Here is a 21101-nt window from a genome sequence, read left to right on the forward strand (position 1 = left end):
CTAAAGAAAGACCTGCAATAGGCAGATTTAGCTCTTGCATAATGTATGTTTAACTTATTGGTAGTTATCGTATTCGGTAAATTTATTGTCTCTTAGCAAGCAATTTTAGAGATTTTACATTTACTCACATTATTTTGTAAACTTTCAGGTTAGAAATATAAGTAAATTTACAGCAATTAAATTTTTACCAAAAATGTTCGGAATGTTTACCAAAAATGTTCGGAATGTTTACCAAAATGATGTATATTTACCAAGTTTCATTCTTTTTTACAATAAACTTTGATGAAACCAAAGGCACATTAAACCCTGGTAAAAATACATGCGTAATATTTCAATATTGAAATGAAAATAGCAAAGCCAGTAGGTAATTTTACAGATTTACGTTTATTCACATTATTTTGTAAATTTACTTATTGGTAAATTTACTGTCTCTTATGTAAATTTACTGTCTCTTATTTTATTTTAGCAACGAACCATTCCTAATAATTATTTTCTTATAGTATTCATTCTAATTTATTAACCATAATATGGACAATCACATTTTGTGAAATTTGGTATATTGCATGTTATATATATTTAATTTTCTTTATTTATACGATCTAAAACGTGTATTATTATTCATCGTACGTTGATCAGATTGTAAGTATGTTCATTAACGTATAAAAATAATGTTTTGACTTTCTTGTCATAGATTGTATTATCTCGTAACCAAGGTCAATTGAAGACGGTTAATTAAACCGATTGGCCAGTGTTAGCTTGACTGTCTCTAGAGCAGAGTTACAATGCCTGCAGTAGACAGTACCACAAGCTTACATCTAAAATCCTGGAACGGAAGTTAAAATCATTGTGGGTTTTTTTAACATTTGTCTGTAATTTTTCATTTACTGCTTTTAGGTAAATTTACATTGGGAAGTTTAAAAACAAACTTACTGTAACCGTTCATTTACTGTGTTACGGTGAATTTACAGTCCAAAGTTAAAAAACATTTACTGTTTTAAGGTAAATTTACTCACAAAGTCAAATTACAGAAATTCTGTTATATTACAGCTGAATGTTTATTTACAGTTAATTTACTGGCAACTTTTGCTGCCAGTAATTTTCATGTAAATTTACCAGATTTTTTCTAACAGTGTAGAATCTTTAGATGCTTACTTAATTAAAGCGAATAATTTTTTTTTTTGGTTCGTGTTATATAAGTGGTTATGATTTACCAAACTGATGTTAATCAAGTGATAATCACAGGTGGGATTGGAATCTTTACCTTTTGACCAGGTGGTTAGATTAATAACAATTGTTATATCAGGAATTTATATAGTTAAAGTAGCTAAGTCTCTAACTCAATATCATGCAAAATCGTCGACAGTGAAAACACGAATTATTTGTCAATTTAAATAAACATCGATGTTGTGATCTTGCCGGGAAAAGATGGGCTTCTGATATCCAATATTAAAGACAAAATAACCATTTTACAATTGGTACATGAATCGTGTACCATAATGCGTTTCAGCACCATTTGTAATAAGGGACTCGAACAATGAGGCTAGGAATATTCCACAAGTCATGTCAAACGGTGACGCCAAGTTCTTTTCTGGAGAGCATGCGCAATAAATACTATTGGTGTAGACTAGAATAACCAAACGCTTTAGATTGAAATTCGACTGAGACTTCTGACTTATTTCGCCGAACATAACTGGTGAGACGTTAGAGTAAAAACAGAAACGACTGAATATAAATCTGTTGATATACATTCATATTACATTATTACAAGTGTTGCGACCCATTTGTGTCAATACGCGATTCCCACGTACTGGTTTTTGATTGGTTAGCTTATATATAATAAATAAAATGTGGTTGAACGTTCTACTGTTCTGCTCCTATAAAATGAAATCAAATGAAATGGGGTTTAACGTCCTACTGTTCTACTCCGACTGGGCTAATGAAGACGGGTATACGCCATACAGTGTGAAATTTTGCCCGGATAGCGGCGCTACGCCCTAATGTTATATCGAATTCCACCTGCCGAGGGATCTTTTACGTGCACGGATTTCTCGTCACATCCGAACAACTAGTCAGCTGTTTGTCAGGCCCTCCGTTCTGGACCACTGACAAGGGGAAACTACACCGGAAAATCTCGATGAACTTTCTCGGAAGCGAACCCTCAACCAACATCGGGAGCGAACCCGCGACCTCCAGGCTAGCGAGCCGGCGTCCTACCCACTTATCCACCGGGGCTCCCCAGCTTGGGATAAAGATAAAAGTGGTGGACGTTGTCCTGAAAGTAAAGTCTGCTTACTTTTTGTTTTACCTTAAAATGGAAACATGTTACCACTTCTGAAATGCGATTTCTTTTTATAGTTTTCGGCCATCTGTTTGAAGGGGCTAAACTTCTACCTTAATATTTTCTATAAAATTACAAACACGATTCACTATTCATTATGGATCCATTGCCAACAACATTGATGTTGTTATCTTGCCGCGGAAATATGGAATCCTAATATCCAATATTTAAGAGAGAGAGAGAGAGAGAGAGAGAGAGAGAAATTGGGTTTAACGTCCACTCGACACACACTAGGTCATTTCAACACTAATATATGGTTTAATTTTATTTCAATAATTCGCTTGCGCGTAGGGGTCTTTAGCAGTGGGAGGAAACCGGAGGACCCGGAGAAAACCCACGGGGCTGGACCAATATTTAAGACATTTCAAATGCAGTCCACGAGTCGTGTATTCTATTTGAAAATTGAATATAATTCACTTAATATACATTACCATTACATTAATATGTGCTTTTAGAACTATTTCCTGCATTTTAAGGCTACAAGGATTAGACCTGTACGCCGTTTTAAGCGCGATTCCCACCCACTGCTATGGTTCGTATAAACTTTTAGCTTTAATTTTGCTATGTCTATAGGAAATCACTGTATCCATTAACTATTTGCTGATCGGATTTTGTTTCCTATTACTCTCCTTGTACGTTGTCTAGACGATATCCCGGTGAGTATTAATCTTGCTCAGTAACCAGGGATTCCCCGGGTTCGATCCCGGTCTTGGCTGAGAAACATCCTCGGGATTTTGGTAATCTGGGTTTCCCTTGTATATGGTGCATAGCGGATGGTTAGTAAGAAAACAAGGTCTATTAGTTGGGATGGAAAGAAACACCGATTCTCCGCGCATTACGTTAAAAATTCTCTAACTGTTGGATCCTTTGGATTGTATATAAATTCGTGGTCCTTTCGTGTTCTTCTTGGCCTCCGCGTAAATGACAACCTCGACAGTTGTAATTCGACGAATCGTAGGCTGAAAAGTCATATCGGGAGAATTTTGTCTCCGTAGCGTTGATTCAGAACAGTAGGTCATTAAATCCTATTTCTTTTCTGTGTTGGTCCGCTACCCAGAACCCGAGTTCACAAAACATTCTCAGACTTAAAGGAGCTAAATCGCTAATACTTGGGACATAGACATTGACAAAAATGGGTCGCAACACATATAATAATGTAATATGAATGTATATAAACTGATTTACATTCAATCGTTTCTGTTTTTACTGTAATTTCTAATCAGTTATGTTCGGCGAAATACGCCAAAAGTCTCATGTGAATGGCAATCTTTAGCGTCTGGTTTTTCCAGTCTACACCGAGGGTATTTATTGCGCATGCTCCCCAGATAAGAATATAGCGTCACCATTTGACATGACTTGTGGAATATGCCTAGCCCTGTTCTTTGAGTCCCATGTTCCAAATGGCGCTGAAACGCATTATGGTACACGATTCCTGTACCAATGGTAAAATGTTTATTTTGTCTTGAATATTGGATATCAGAAGCCCACCTTTTCCCTGTAAGATAACAAGACCAATGTTGATTTGAATTGACAAATAATTCGTGTTTTCAATGTCGAAGATTTTTGATGATATTGAGTTAGAGACTTAGCTACTTTAAGTTAAGAATTTACTCAACTTTCAATCACTGTTTTTGAGACATATCTTTGATCCAGAAACACCAACTACGTACATAGTTTCTTATTGATGTATTTGATATATTAAAACAAAAAAGGTTTTATAAAGGACTATAATAAAGTCAAAAAAGCGACCAATTTTGAGTATATTCTTAAAGGGACTATCTCGAATTGAACATTGAACAGAATCTCAAAAATAAAAGTCTGAGTACGCATGAATCACTGTGAACGTCAAAACCGCTTATCTGGACACGTAACCCTTTTAAGATTTCGGGTCAGTTTTTTCTTTTCGTTGGGTGACCTGATAATCGATCCCCGTTCCTTTAGAGGTCTATACATGAATGACCCATGTGCTGTACTTGATAACGAAAGGTAAATTTCACCTACATATTATTTTTATACAATAAAAGTCTAGTTTTATCCAGACATCGCACAACACAGCTTGGGACACCGGCCTCCATTTCGAGATGAAAACGTATCACATATATTGAGTTAGTTGCTCGGCCCTTCGGTAGAGGATTGTAAGGGATTTCAACATTAACACAAAATTAAGCAGTTTTATTCTCCAAAATATTATCGGGATTGGCCCTTTAAGTGAAGTATGGGAATGCTTTGTGAACTCGGGATCAGATGTTAATTATAAAAACGGTACAGTTTACCGAGATAATGATATTAACGGTATCATCCTATATAATATACATATAATCGTCTTATCCTGCTTAATCCGGATAATCTACCGTATCCATGACAACCAGTGACAGGTGCCCGCTGTAGGTAATCAACAGGCGGAGATTATTGTAGAAAAATACCATCCAATATTACATAATTATTAATATAGCTTGTGTATTTATTAATCATATTTTCAAAGACAGCTTCTTTTCCTTTCATAAATAAATTTTATTGACAACAGTTTCGTACCATGTGATTGATGTCAGTTTGAGTATGTACATTAATTAATTAATCACTATGGTTGTCGACACAGAAACTGAAGACCATATCATGGTGTTGATTACACTTTCCTTCATATGAGCAACATACAATAACCGCCACAATTTGAAGCTGAACACCCTATAGTCTTGATTCTACGGTCTATAATTTACTATATAAAAAAAAACAAAGTTTGAATCTGTACACCCTATAGTCTTGATTATACGGTCTATAATTTAAATAACGTGTATTAAAAACAGTTTGAATCTGTACACCCTATAGTCTTGATTATACAGTCTTTAAATAACGCATTTTAAAAAAACACAGTTTAAATCTGTCTACCCTATAGTCTTGATTGTACAGTCTATAATTTACTATATAAAAATCACAGTTTGAACCTGTCTACCCTATAGTCTTGATTGTACAGTGTATTATTTACTATATAAAAAACACAGTTTGAATCTGTATTACCCTATAGGCTAAATCTGCCTATTGCAAGTCTTTCTGTTGGTCTAAAATGTTATGTAAAATATTAATTAGACATTTATTAACATGACAAGATCTTAATCATCTCTCGGTGCTATCTTATTTGTTCGATTTTTACTGGATTTGAATCCGATCTGCTGCGCAACGCTCATTGGTGATTAAATGCAAAAATGAATAATCGAGACTATGTTTATTACCGTACCGACTTTAGTAATGATGATCGAGGGTAAATCTAAGATTTAATCGCTAATATCTCGGTTAAGAGTGGAGCACTTCGACTAAAATTTACAGCATATTCCCTTTACATTATCTAGTTAAGTATTTTATTGAGAACTGCCAGCTCTTTATCTAATCTTACCTAATGCCCCTTTAAATGAAAAAAAAACATAATGTGAATCTTTTATGGTGTTGATTTTTATGTTCTTTGGGTAGCCGAATGGTTAGGACATGCGCGCTGTATCATAACGTATGTCATTTAGTCAACTGACGTGGTTTCGATTCCACGGTTGTACGTTTCAAGGAGCAGAGACGCCTGTCCAACCTCGTGGGTTTTCTCCGGGTTCTCGGGTTTCTTCCAACCTCCAACTGCTAAAGACCCCTACGCGCAAGCGAAATATAGAAATAAAATTCCGCTTCATGTTAGTTCCAAAATGACCTAGTTTGTGTCGTGTGAACGTTCAACGCCATTTCTCTCTTCTATTCTCTCTCTTGATTTGGTCGTAGATCGGAGGTTAGAGAGAGAGACACATACACACACACAAACTAGGTCATTTCGCGACTAACATGAAGTGGAATTTTATTTCTATATGTCGCTTGCGCGTAGGGGTCTTTAGCAGTGGGAGGAAACCGGAGGACCCGGTGAAAACCCACGAGGTTTGACAAGCGACCCTACTCCTTGTCACGTCCAACCGGGAAATCGAAACCACGCCAGCTGACTCAATGACATAATGATTCAACGCGCACGAGCTAACCATTCGGCCATCCAATCCCTCTAATGGGTAATCAACCATTTAAGGAAACGTTGATTTTTTTAATGGAATAGGGTATAGCGACTAGACATAGCGACCCTACTCCGTGTCACGTACAACTGGGGAATCGAAATCACGCCAGTTGACTCAATGACAGACCTTATGATACAACGCTCACGCGCTAACCATACAGTTGGGATCTGAATACCTTATAGCATCCATTGTGCTGTCTTTGTTGATGCTAAAAATTGGATTTCCGATTAGGCGTTGATGTCAGAAATGTTCGTACTGCAGGACCTGTTGTAAAAATCGAATAAATCCTTTATTGAAACTACCACATTAAATGAACCAATTCGATATTACCAATAATTTCATAGTTTTCTTAAACATAAATTATGCAAGAGCTAAATCTGCCTATTGCAGGTCTTTCTTTAGGCCTGAAATGTTATCTAAATTATTAATTAGACATTAATTAACTTAACCGGACCATAATCAACCCTTGATGCCTATGTTTTTATCGTACAGACTTTAGTAATGATGATCGAGGCTAGGCCGAAAATTCAATCGCTAAATTCTCGGTTCAGAGTGGATCAATTTGACTGAAATTTTCAGCAAATTCCCTTTATATTATCTTGTTTTTAACTAATATAGTGAGAACGGCCAGCTCTTTATCTAATCTCCCATAATGTATCTTTAAGGAGCAAGAATAAAACGGCGGATTTCACATTGTAATTTCGTTTCTGTTGTTGTTGCTGGTGGATTTTATTTACAGCCTAGTAAGAAAATCACACAAACAAAAAAGCAAAAGAAAAGAAATGACGATCACAGTTTTATCATATTGCGGATTTACAGATACCTCGACAATATTTTTTTTTGTAATTTCCGAAATCAATTTAGATGTACTAATCATTATGACAGAATTAATGAAACACCTAGAAACCCTATATTAATTTTCCATCCGTGTTGATTAATGAGTTAACAGTTTACATCGTGAAATATAATCTAAACTCTCAGTAACAAGCACCTGTCCAGCCACTACCTTGTCAATCAGCCATTGTGACACATCACGTGACATCATATGAAATTTGATATACAGTAATAAGGTAATATTGATTTTAAAGTCGACAAGCTGCTGTTAAGGTGGAAAATAGACGGGCTATTTAAGGCGATTTCTAGTATATAGGCCTACATTAGATGTAGTGACTTTCAAACATACACTGATTTAAATATTAAGCAGGACAGGTAAATATTTGGATTTGTTATTTATTTATATATAAACATATATCTACGGAAAGTGCGGATATTTTAGGATCTGGATATTGTCTTGTATAAAGTTAGATTCACCATTATAATACGATATGATGTGGATTTACATAGAAATTGACATTTTGTGTCCATAATTCGTGCATTATTTTGATTTTAAAGTGAGTAATTTGTAATCTAGACGGATTTAATCCATGTTCCATGTGTCAGATATTATGCGTACCTTTTCATTTGTGCAACAGAACTTCAAAAGATTTAATTGAGAACACATGTGAGCAGGTATAGAGACATTATTTTACCTTTAATTAGAAGTTTGGTTCTGCTTTGATTTCGCTAAGTTGTTTATATTTAAAGTCAAAATTAGTTATTTTTAAATATTTGATATGATAATGTGCAGTGCATCACTTGGATTTGTCTACAGTGCCACGTATGTCATTGGTTGGTTACCCCTGGGTTAAAGCAATATTGAGTTGATATATTACACGTATATATACAGCAATATTGAGTTAATATTGAGTTAATATTGTACTAGTAAACAGCAATACTGGGCTAATATATTACACGTATATAATATTTTATCGCTCAATACGGATAATATTTTCTGACTCAATACGGATATAATTTTATAGCTTTATGAATATCATTACGAAATATGTAATAATATTATTACTTTATGGATACCAAATACGGATAATATGTTATGACTTAATACGAATAATGTTTTATGACTCAATACGAATAATATTTTATGACACAATACGAATAATATTTTATGACTTAATACGAATAATATTTTATAGCCTTATGAATATCATTACGGAATATATATTATTACTTTAGATGGATACCAAATACGGATATTATTTTATTACTTTATCAATATCAAAACGGGTAATATGTTATAATTTTATGAATATCAGTACGTGTAATATATTAGCCCAATGTTGCTGTATACTAGCTAGTGCAATATATGAACGTGTAATGTATTATAACTTTATTAATATCTGGATGGATAGTATTACATATCTCAATGAATATCAAAACGGGTAATATGTTATAACTTTATTAATATCTGTACGGATAGATGGATATTATTATATATCTCAATACAGATAATATTTTATAACTTTATGGATACCAAACTAATAAGAGTAAACAAGTCGACTCCCACTTAATCTTTTGAGATGTTGTGCCACCATTTAATCCAACAGCACGTCATATCCACGCGATTAGAACCCTCTCGATTAAAATCTTAAGTCGTGATGTGTTAAAAATGGCGGAATATTGCTTACTGAAAACCAGTAATAACGTAAGTACTAATTTGAACTGGATGCCTTGGGAACTGATCGAATTTATATCAGTTTGTTGCTTAATGAACAAGTTGCCCGTATATTAGTGTCGTATTTCAGTTCTATTTATCCCGATGTTTTATAATACTTTATAATTTATATCAGCTTGTTGCTTAATCAACAAGGTGCCCGTATCGTATATCAGGTATTGTTTTTATTATACTTTATTATTTATATGGGTAATGCAGTAAACATGGTGTATTGAATTCTCTGATCAATTATTTAATCGATCGCCAGTGATCTCATTAATAAATTATATACGTCTAATGAACATTACATGTTGGCCGCATTGTTTTTTATATATATACAGGATATATGGAATACAAATATTGTTTATTACTATTATTAGAATTCTCTAGTCTTTTATCCAGAGGGGGGGGGGGGTGGATGGCTGAATGGTTAGCGTGCGCACGCTGTATCATAAAGTCTGTCATTGAGTCGACTGGCGTGGTTTCGAATCCCCGGTTGTACGTGACAAGGAGTAGGGTCGCCTGTCCAACCTCGTGGGTTTTCTCCGGGTCCTCCGGTTTCCTCCCACTGCTAAAGACCCCTACGCGCAAGCGAATTATTGAAATAAAATTAAACCATATGTTAGTCCCGAAATGACCTAGTTTGTGTCGAGTGGACGTTAAACCCCACTCTCTCTCTCTCTCTCTCTCTCTCTCTCTCTGTTATCCAGTAATGATAAAATATGATGTGACATTGTATATAGAAGACCAAACAGCTCTGTATTCACTGTTCGTAGTTTTTAATTCATAGTCCTTATTTCTTATTTCTTCATTTGTTTGGTCTTCCATAATTATATACATATATATTTAAAGGACATTTATTGAAAGCGATTTATAATAACAGATTGCTTTATGGATGACATTCACTAGGTATATTAACTACAACGTTCCAATGGGGCAGTGATTCTCAACCAGTTTGCCGTGGCACACAGGTGTGTCGCGAGATCTTCTTAATTGTGCCGCGAAATTTTGAACGGCACACTAAGAAAATGTGAAAAAACTACGTGATCCCAATTGAGTATTCACTGATGAGTTCATAGTTGTGTTTTTCTGTATTTAGTTTGAGTCATTCTATATGTCTATGACTAGTCTACGGTTGTATTCCGTCTCACTTACCATGTTTTTAGTTTGCAAAATTCAAATAATTTGCATATATATATATATATATATATAGCCAGGTGTGCCGCTATTTTCTCATGTGTTCCAAGGTGTGCGGTTGGCAAAAAAATGTTGAGAACCACTGCATTGAGGATACTTACGTCATTGAGGATTCTTACGTCATTGAGGATACTTACGTCATTGAGGATACTTACGTCATTGCTCGATAACGTTTCAATGATGATCCTGATTGCAACTTCGCAGATGGGGTTTAACGTCCACTCGACACAAACTAGGTCATTTCAGGACTAACATATGGTTCAATTTTATTTCAATGATTCGCTTGCGCGTAGGGGTCTTTAGCTGTAGGAGGAAACCGAAGAAACGGAGTAAAACTACGAGGTTGGACAGGCGACCCTACTCCTTGTCACGTCCAACCGGGAAATCGAAACGACGCCAGCTGACTCAATGACATACCTTATTATTCAACGCACACGAGCTAACCATTCGTCCATCCAATCCCCTTAATGGGAAATAAACCATTTAAGGAAACGTTGATTTTTTAAATGGAATAGGTTATAGCGACTAGACATAATTTCCTTGACAACCTGACATGCACCACCACTGACAAGCGACACTGGATCAGAGCTAGGGAGATTTTAGTCGAAAGATTAGTAAATAATTGCCAATTATAAATGAGCTGTTTATAATTGTTAGATTTTTTTTAACTCTTTGTATTGTAAAATTTAAAAAAAAACATTTCTAACCCTGTGTATTGTAATTTCTCAAGTTTGATGAATGCAAAAAAAAGTTAATTGGCATGTAATACAACTCGATGGAAAATACAAGAATTGTCTAGATAAACATTTATCGATTTTACCTTTTCAGAAATATTTGTATTTAATTATTTAAATCAAGATTTACAAAAAGTGCAAAGCGGATTTGACACACAATAAATTGAGAGAGAGAGAGAGAGAGAGAGAGAGAGAGAGAGAGAGAGAGAGAGAGATGGGGTTTAACGTCCACCCGACACAAACTAGGTCATTTCGGAACTAACATATGGTTCAATCGTACAGAGCAACACTTCTTCCGTATAGCCATGATTCGTGAGAGAGAGAGAGAGAGAGAGAGAGAGAGAGAGAGACATGGGGTTTAACATCCACGCGACACAAACTAGGTCATTTCGGAACTAACATATGGTTCAATTTTATTTCAATAATTCGCTTGCTCGTAGGGATCGTAGAAAACACGCGAGGTTGGACAAGCGACCCTACTCCTTGTCACGTACAACCGGGGAATCGAAACCACGCCAGTTGACTCAATGAAAGACCTTATGATACAGAGCTCACGTGCTAACCATTCGGTCATCCAACCCCCAAAATAGAAATGAACGAGTTTTGTGATTATTAAAGTGGTAAATAAGAGAAAAGTGTGTGTGAGATAGTTGTATTTTACGTCCGCTTCTACCGATGTGATATCGCTAGCTTCGGAAGATGGAATCCTAGAGTCCACCAGTTAATTTGGTAAATACGAGAAAAGTAATGTTTATATCGCTTAGTGTGAATAACCCAATTTAACTGAGTGTTAAATAATTCAACTGGTGTAAAAGGTATATGACACACAATAAATTGACATCATCGAGTTTTGTGATGTCGAAACAGTAAAATAAAGCAGGCGCATTGTTTAAACCGAAAGGTGTGAAGAAAACAGTGTAGCAGGTGTTGAATAATAAAACTTATGCAGGATATATATTACAAGTCAGATTGTATTTTACAACAGTATTACATGGATTTTATGTCGATAACCAGTTTTTAGTAACATAATAATTATATAAAAATACAACCACAGCTGGCATTCCCTCTAATATGCAATCGTACGATCAAATATTTATTAAATTGTCACAATGTCGTTTTATAATCGAACTGAAAATGCACATGAGACAATTCTGTTGAATACTGTTTATTATCCAACAGGAAGAGGATTAGACTAGGATTATCTAGTTTTTATCAGGTAAAAAGAATCATAGTGGAGAATTGTGCCCTGCGTCTATATATTAATTAGACAAGTGCCAAATAAGGTAAACACTACCTGTATTGGTAACCCACTTGTGATTTGATATTACCTGGTCATTGCAAATATCATACCTTTATACAATCAAATAAATTTGTATAGTCGAAATGAAATTGAATTTTGAGGAATATTTTTAACGGATAGGGGGGCTGCTGTTTACCCTATGTTTCGAATTCAAGTGGGATATTGTACGTGCACTATTAATTTGCATAAGGGGCATAAACACTTTAGCAGTTTCATTAGCCCAAGCTGAGCAGAACAGAAGGAAGTTAAATTCCTTTTCATGACTGACAGGGGGGTTTGGATGGCTGAATGGTTAGCAAGTGCGCGCTGTATCATAAGGCCTGTCATTAAGTCAACTGGCGTGGTTTCGAATCCCCGTTATACGTGACAAGGAATAGAGTCGCATGTTCAACCTCGTGGGTTTTCCCGGGTCCTCCGGTTTCCTCCCACTGCTATAGACCCCTACGCGCAAGCGAATTATTGAATGAAAATTAAGTCATATGTTAGTCCCGAAATGACCCAGTTTTTGTCGAGTGGGCGTTACCCCCCACCCCCTTGTGTTTTTGATACGTATAAAAAGAGAAAATAAGTCTGTAAAATCCGCGGGAAATTCTCTCCGCTAAACACCGTGATCGACCCCAGGAACTTCCCTGTTGCCCTTATCGAACAAATAGCCCCGCAGTAGCACCCGACGGGACATTTCGTTAAATGTTATCGCTCTACATGTACTAAAAGTTCAGCTCGGTGACGTTGTATAATCCGAGTATTACAGGAAGAAATATAATCAGTCGCCTACCGGAGTTATTTTATGCTTTTAATTATCTAAATTAATTTTCCTCATTGGCATATAAATTAAATAGCATTTAACCGACTCGATCTGCTTTGTGGTTCAATATAGCGGATTGATAATTAGACGACGGTACAATGATCACAAAGAAATTCGCTTCGGGTATTTTCTTTAATATTGAAAATTCAAAGCACCAGTCCATAATGATGAAAACCAATTAGAGCTCGTCTAATCATTAGAATAATCTGAGTAAAGATCCCCAGATTTAAAAATACCGTCTTCAAACATTTTATCAAGTCTCTGATTTGTCATTTGAGGGTTTTTGACAAGATTTTGAACGTGGGGTCTCTTCATGAAAAGGTTCAAGTCCGTTCAGTATTCACAAAGATACGAGTATGACAAGAGTATGTTTTCTCTCTGAATCGGAAATGGATTAATTAAATTTCAAAATATTTATCAGATTGATTTTATGTTTTTCAGGAGATGATCCAGTGATGTGTACGATGACCTGATTTATATCACGATATCCATAGCAACAACAGTAATCCAATATGGCGGACGTGGAACATAGGAATAGAGTTGTGCTACTTGGGGCAGGGAATGTCGGGAAAAGTGCGATATTAAAGCGGTTTTTATTGGGTACATTCACATCAGAATATAAAGAAACAGTAGAGGATCTATTTACACGTGACTTTGATGTCAATGGCAACACAGTAAAAGTAGACTTCTTAGATACAGCTGGTACGATGGTATTTCCCGCCATGAGAAAGCTGTCAATAACAACAGCACATGGCTTTGTTCTGGTCTATGCTATCAATAGTCAGGAATCGTTTGAAGAAATGAAAAGGTTCTGGCAACAGATTAAGGAAGAGAGATCGAATTATCAGGAGTTACCATGCGTGATTGTTGGAAATAAAGTCGATTTAGAGAATGATCGACAGGTAGAGAAATTTGACGCCTTAAATTGGATTTACACGGATGGTTTTTGTGGAGGGTTTCTGGAAGTTTCAGCAAAGGAAGACGAATCTGTAACGGATATATTTAAGACTATATATGAGCAGTCACGTGGTGGTATTCGTCATCTTGATCCTTTGCTCGGTAGGCGCATGAGCACTAATTCGCTCGACGAGACCGAGACGGAGAAAGCTGACGAATGGGACAGCGATGCCAAGAAATTTAACCGAAGCCGTAGTTTAATCCGACGAAGTAGCAAGCCAAAAATGAAGCGAAACAACCGACGCGGTGTAAATAAGCACGAGCCTGATTGTGTCATTTCCTGATTACTTGCTCATTCGGACTACTCTCATTCGGTATGTAGAGTTGTAAAAATTGTCAGTGTGTTTTGTTTTCTGGAGTTCTCTTGCTTGGTGCTTCTGCTTGACATTGGTTGTTGGGAGTTAGCTTTTAATTGTGGAAATATTTCTAATTTGTGATACAGTGTGAATGATTTAAATGGCCGTCTTATTGGGATTATAATGTGATATACTTACATGTAATTGTGACATTTAACAAAATACATTTTCGCTTTGACATCTGAGTAGATATTTTCGCTGTGAAGTTTGGAAAAAACATGTTCGCAATGGCCTGTTAAAACACATCATTGCGGTGACCATGTGCATGAACAACCCATAGTGGCGAAGTGTGAAAACACGTGACCGGGAGATAACTCTAGATCTAGTCTACTATCTGTTTACAACCACAGTTGTATATATTGCACCTTGCCTTGTTTACTTATTAAAGATACGTCATGTAAGAGATAAATCGGCCTATTGCAGGTTTTCATTAATTTGGTCTTCAAATCGTATTCAAATTATTATTTAGACATTTATTCACATGACAGGTTTATAACCAACACTCTAAGCCATCGGATGGCGGGGATTTAAACAGACTAAATACGATCGCCATTTAAGTCTCGATTAACAAGTGGCTTAGCTACGATAATAAACAATCTGCGCTACATCTCCCAACACCCATAACTTCACTCAGAATAAAGTAATTTTAATGAAATTTTCAATGCCCATTTTTCATTATCTATCTTTAAACTATTATAGCACGAACGACCAGCTCTATTTTTCTAAATCTTACATAATGTATCTTTAACCTTTAGATAAATATTATACTCATTAAATATAAAAACTGAAACCATTCTCGATTGATCTATAAAATATATGAATGCCTTCAACCTCTCTAGACCAATTGGTCTAAACTGCGAATCAGAAACAGATCTATAAAAAATGAGAGAGAAAGAGAGAGAGAGAGAGAGAGAGAGATGGGTCATTTTCGGGACTAATACATGTTTCAATTTTATTTCAATAATTCGCTTGTGCGTAGGGGTCTTTAGCATGGGGAGGGGGCCGGAGGACCCGGAGAAAACCCACGAGGTTTGACAGCGATCCTACTCCTTCTCACGTACAACCGGGGAATCGAAACCACGTGAGATGACTCACGGAAATACCTTATGATACAGCGCGCACCTGCTAACCTTTCGGTCACCCCCCCCCCCCCCCCGATAAAAATCACAAATGGATATATATAAAATGTGAAACACAAACTTTGACTTGCTGATATTACAAATTAGGTAATTTGGCAAAGATTAATGAGATTGTTTTTATTTTACTCGCATGAAACGCGAAGAAACAATTGATGTGTTACTCGTCAACAAATGCATTTGATCATTCCCACAGCTACATTAAATTCCGCATAATATATAGTCCTCCCAGCCAACCACCCACCCACCAACCAGAACTCCCATTCCGGGTTGAATACATCCTCGGCACCGCAGTGGTCTCAATCCGTTCTACTCCACTTTACCTCTGAGTTCATCCATGGGGAGACACGTATTCAAATTATCTGCCCTTTATGATTGTGCTATTTTTATCTACCAATACGCTTGGTAGCATAACGACTTGCCACTGCCTGTTTCGACTAACATAAAAACTTCTTTCCCACCAAAATGATGTTTTTGACATCTGTTTGAGTGCATGTCACTTCTTTCATAATAAATTTCTTGCAAGCCGCCATACGGAGGGTGGATTGAATATGTCATAAAGAATTGAACCACTTTGTAATGTAAGGATGTCAAGCATCAGGTTATTTCGGAAATTCAAAATGTCAAATTCGTGATAATGCCTATGGGTAGGCAAATAAAGTCGGCCCCAATTTTTCCGGAAGACAACTCTTGTATCATTTATATACGTATGACTATGTCACATTGGAGTCCGTTAAATCTTATTTTTAGAGAAAGAGAATTGGGCTTTAACGTCCACTCGACACAAACTAGGTCATTTCGAGACTAACACGTGTTTCATTGGAGTCCATTAAATCTTATTTTTAGAGAAAGAGAATTGGGCTTTAACGTCCACTCGACACAAACTAGGTCATTTCGAGACTAACACGTGTTTCATTGGAGTCCATTAAATCTTATTTTTAGAGAAAGAGAAATAGGGTTGAAAGTCATCTCGACACAATCTAGGTCATTTCGGGACTAACACGTGTTTCATTGAGTCAAGTGGCGTGATTTTGAATCGAACCCCCGCTTGAATGTTACAAGGAGTAGGATCGCCTGTCCGACCTCGTGGTTTTTCTCCGGGTCCTCTTGGTTTTTTTCCACTGATAATGACCCCCACGCGCAAGCAAATTATTGAAATAAAATTTAGTCCCGAAATGACCTAGCTTGTGTCGAGTGGACGTTAAACATCATTTCTCTATCTCGTTATTTCCGGTCGATGCTCAGCTGTATTTATGTAGATTGTGTTCCCTATTCAGATCATACTCCGGGAACTTCTGAAAATGTCCTGAGGGAACCCACCCTCTACCGGATGCTGCCACCACCATTGTTGTATGAGTCATTGATACGCTGCATCCTTGCGAATCTAGCCATAGTCAATATTTCAGGTATTAAAGATGACTATCGTATAGGGATCACGAAATCAGGATGTCCTTATCACAGAGCCTATAGACGGGCCTGGCCATGACAGCTGTCTAGTTGTTCGGATGGGACGAAAAACTGAGGCCCCGCGTATACATTGGCATGCTCGTAAAAGATCCCTTGGTAGTTGAAATTCGATATAAGAGTAGGCCATAGTCCCTCATAGCACACGGTATGGCGTATGCCCATCTTCATAAGCCCGGTCGGAACATAACACTAAGATGTTAAACCCATTTCATTTCATTTTCATTTCACAAAGCGTAGATATTAACAATGATTTTGGCAACCTTGAATCCATGTACAGAACCAATCCGGTCTCAGCTCAGCGATATTACGAGGATTATTTATAATCAAAGTAACACTTCAATAAATTGTTGTTTAAAGATGTTAAGAGTTAAATCTACCTAATATATGGGTTTTCCCTGGCTTTAAATGTATTATTTGACATTTCAAACAGAAATCGAGTTAATTATATGAAACTAGCCCAATTTGTTTTCCTCTCGATTACAACGACAAAAGAAGCGTGAATTATGTAGAAATGTGTTTGGTTTTTTTTTTATTGGCTACGACGAATAATAAAATACTTCCATCAAAGCTGAATGCTGGTGAATTAAGGGCAATATTTCAAATATAATATTATCCATACATAATATTATCCATACATAATCCATGCTAATATTCGTTGCAATCAAGGCAAAGACCAATCTGATTAAAACACAGATCCTATTTCGTTTCGTTTTTATAGTTCAAAATTTCGTTTTACTTGTCTTTACTACACTAGGATCTGGAAGAGTTGTTATCATAGGCTCACTTGTCGCTCGTATGACCTCTGACGTGACAACCGGTCAGATCTTTATGTAGTGTAGGCCATCGAAAGTATAAAAAAACGAAACGAAATATAGATGTGTATTTAATTAGATTGGGCAAAGACAATGGGTCGTTGTAATCGAGGCAAAGACAATCTAGAGTTGAGGAGAGTAAGACCAAATGACCTACATACGTTACTTCCGGATTTTAATCATTAATATACAGCTGGAAGAAAGTTGAATGCATTATGATATAGTGAATCAAAACAAAAATTCAAAATATATACATAATCCACGTCTATATTCGTTGTAATCGAAGCAAGGACGATCTAAGCTGGGGGTATCAAGACCAAATGATACACATACGTCACTTCCGGATTTTAGATGTAGTTGATTATTTAAAAATATGTTTGTATATATTCTATTTATTTGGTTTGACCATAAAAAAATAATCCACCAGAGAGGAAGTTGGTCTAATGCAAATATAATGGGGGCCGTATCCATTCGACTGGCGAAAATGCGCGAGGAAACAGCGAGGAAACGGCGCAAAAACGCGTACATTTACTTAAATAACAAAGCACTATTATGTAATATTCCTATACCACGGAAAGTGTTATTGACTTAGATAACAGAACACTATAATACAATATTCCTACACCGAGTAAATAACATTATAACGATTATATAATATTCCTATAACATTCGAGGTTTATTTACTTCAAGTAAATACTGTACCATTATTATGTAATGTTTTTACATCATGTATTTATTTACTTAAGTAAATAACCTAACACGATTATATAAGATTTCTATATACCGCAGCGAGTATTATTTGTCTGAAGATCACTACTAGTATGTAATACGTTCCAACAATAATTATTATGTTTAAACTAGCAGATCAATATTATATTATATTCCTATATAGCACTAGCTACGAGAACGTAGCTAAAAACGTTGAGATATACTGATGTGTTTGTTTTTAGCTACGATTGGATGTCTTTAGTTCCAAGTGGCAAACTCAATTTCTTTATTAATGCAGGTAACATCTTTAAAATAAGATAAGTTTATGCTATTGTGATTAATTAAACTTACAGAGGCCAATGTAGTGGTCTAATTGTCGTCTAACTCCAAATATTCACGTTTAAATTAATGAAGCGTTGTTTTTGTCTGACATTCACCGCCATCGAAATCCATTCATAGTTACAGTGCTTTAGATTGCCCTTTCGATTGACTGTTATAAAAGCCTTATAATGACAGCGTATCGTTTAAAAAGATGGCGGTCTTAGTAATGGCTTAACGCCTCGATTTTAAAAACGACGATTTGTACCCGTTTCAGGTAGGATTATATGCTTAATTGTAGTTGGATGTGGCAGAAATATTATAAATAACAATAATCAATCGTTGTTTTAATGAAAACTATTGTCAATTTTGTTTACAAATGCCGGGTGCGAATCGCTCCCGCATGTGCTACGTTGAAGTTAATAGCATCAACTCTTATCTCGAAACACGGAGGGTTGAGAGATAAGATTTGTTATCTAATATAGCACAACAGTCGTCAGATCACAGTCATGTTATCTGCCTATATACCAAGGTGGTAAATATCTACCAACAGCCATGTTATATTCCTATATACCACGGTGGTAAATATCTAACAAGTCATGGTATATTCCTATATACCACGGCGGTAAATATCTAACAACAACCATGTTATATGTCTATATACCACGGTGGTAAATATCTACCAACAGCCATGTTATATTCCTATATACCACGGTGGTAAATATCTAACAGCAGCCATGTTATATTCCTATATACCACGGCGGGTGTTAAATACCGATCTTGTTGTTATCGAAAACAATTACCCGATCCCTGATATATAGTCAAAGTGGAGACAATAGTGGGTGGGGCGATTTAAGTTAGATGATCCACATACGGCACTTCCGGCTTGTCCGCTTTGAAACTGTATTATTGAAAATGTGTTTGTATGGAATGGTTTTCTTTACAGCAAAGACCCACACAGTCCGAAAAAAAAGTTTTTGCTTGAACGTGTATAAACAACTGTGTATTTGTATATTACTTAAGGCTAGATGATCTTCATACGTCACTTCCGGCAATTAATCATTTATGAAAATGATACGTTTGCATGGAAGTGTAATAATAGTTGTGTATTTGTAAAATATTTTAAAATATATTTACCAACGAATTATGATATCTGTGTTATTGTATATCAACATTTATATTAGGTCAATATTTAAATTAATTACATCTGTGTGTATATACACTGCGTAGCTTTTGTATTTATCAAAACATTATCTTTGAAAATAAGGGAGTGTTCACTTATATATGTCGAGCTTTCTTCTCATCTTTGGTTATTGTCGTACTTATAATGATGGGGTACGCCACATTCATTTGTGTCGGCATAGCCTTTGTCACCAAGACAACTGATAGTGACGTAGATGTTAGTGACGTAGACTAAGCTGGCTAAAAATACGCCTTATTATCAAGGTTCTGTGTCAACATTTGTCGTCATAGTTATGTCTGTAATTCCCGATCTTTTATGACCGTATGAGAGAGAGGGGGGGGGGGGGGGTAACGTCCACTCGACACAAAACTAAGTCATTTCGGGATTAACACATGGTTCAATTTTATTTCAATAATTCGCTTGCGCGTAGGAGCAAATCGGGGACCCGGATAAAACCCATGAGGTTGGACAGGCGACCCCAATCCCCGTCACGTACAACCGGGGAATCGAAACCACGCCAGTTGACTCAATGACAGACCTTATGGTACAGCGCGCACGTGCTAACCATTCGGCCATCAAACCCCCCATGCCCGTATGAAATGGTCTGGAAAGTAAGCTGATATCATATAAGTGGGCTAACGCTAGAAGGCCGTTAATAGATGTCGCCTGCGCAACATCGTGGTCCCCAAGTACAGGCCAGCTATATGTTAGTCCCGAAATGGCCTACTTTGTGTATATATATAGTGGACGTTAAACACCATCTTGTAGGCGAATGGTTTAAATACACAACAATAGCAATTTGGACACGCATGTCGTAAATTAATAAGACCAAGGAACATGCTTAATATGGCGGATTATACAAAGGTGCCGATATAATGACAACATCCAATCTGATTAAAACAGAGAGAGAGAGAGAGAAATGGGGTTTAACGTCCATTCGACACAAACTATGTCATTTCGGGACTAACACATGGTTCCTCCGGTTTCCTCCCATTGCTATAGACCCCTACGCGCAAGGAAATTATTTTTAAAAAAAATTTGAACCATATGTTAGTCCCGAAAAGAGCTGGTTTGTGTCGCGTGGGCGTTTAAACCCCATCTCTCTCTCTCTCTCTCTCTCTCTCTCTCTCTCTCTATTTCTGGCAATGTTACGAAAAGCGAAGACATTCCCAATGAGATGTTTTAAAACAAAAGGTAATTATATAAAAACCATA

The 21101-nt window shown here is 36.4% G+C and overlaps 1 protein-coding gene across 3 annotated transcripts in view; it reads left to right on the plus strand.

Moving 5' to 3' along the window:
- Positions 1–15416, plus strand: part of LOC126810137 (ras-related protein Rap-2a) — a 95970-nt gene extending 80554 nt beyond the window's left edge. For 2 of the 3 annotated variants that reach the window (XM_050535130.2, XM_050535129.1), the window contains exon 2: positions 13392–15416. In XM_050535130.2, the coding sequence (XP_050391087.1) occupies positions 13463–14191 (729 nt within the window). In that variant the 5' untranslated portion in view covers positions 13392–13462 and the 3' untranslated portion in view covers positions 14192–15416. Of the gene's footprint in view, positions 1–7455; positions 7576–13391 lie in introns of those variants that run through there. The other variant, XM_050535127.1, reaches the window with a different exon arrangement.
- The last annotated feature ends 5685 nt before the right edge of the window (positions 15417–21101 follow it).

The sequence above is a fragment of the Patella vulgata genome, chromosome 2 (assembly GCF_932274485.2).
Source record: "Patella vulgata chromosome 2, xgPatVulg1.2, whole genome shotgun sequence".
Lineage (NCBI taxonomy): Eukaryota > Metazoa > Mollusca > Gastropoda > Patellidae > Patella > Patella vulgata.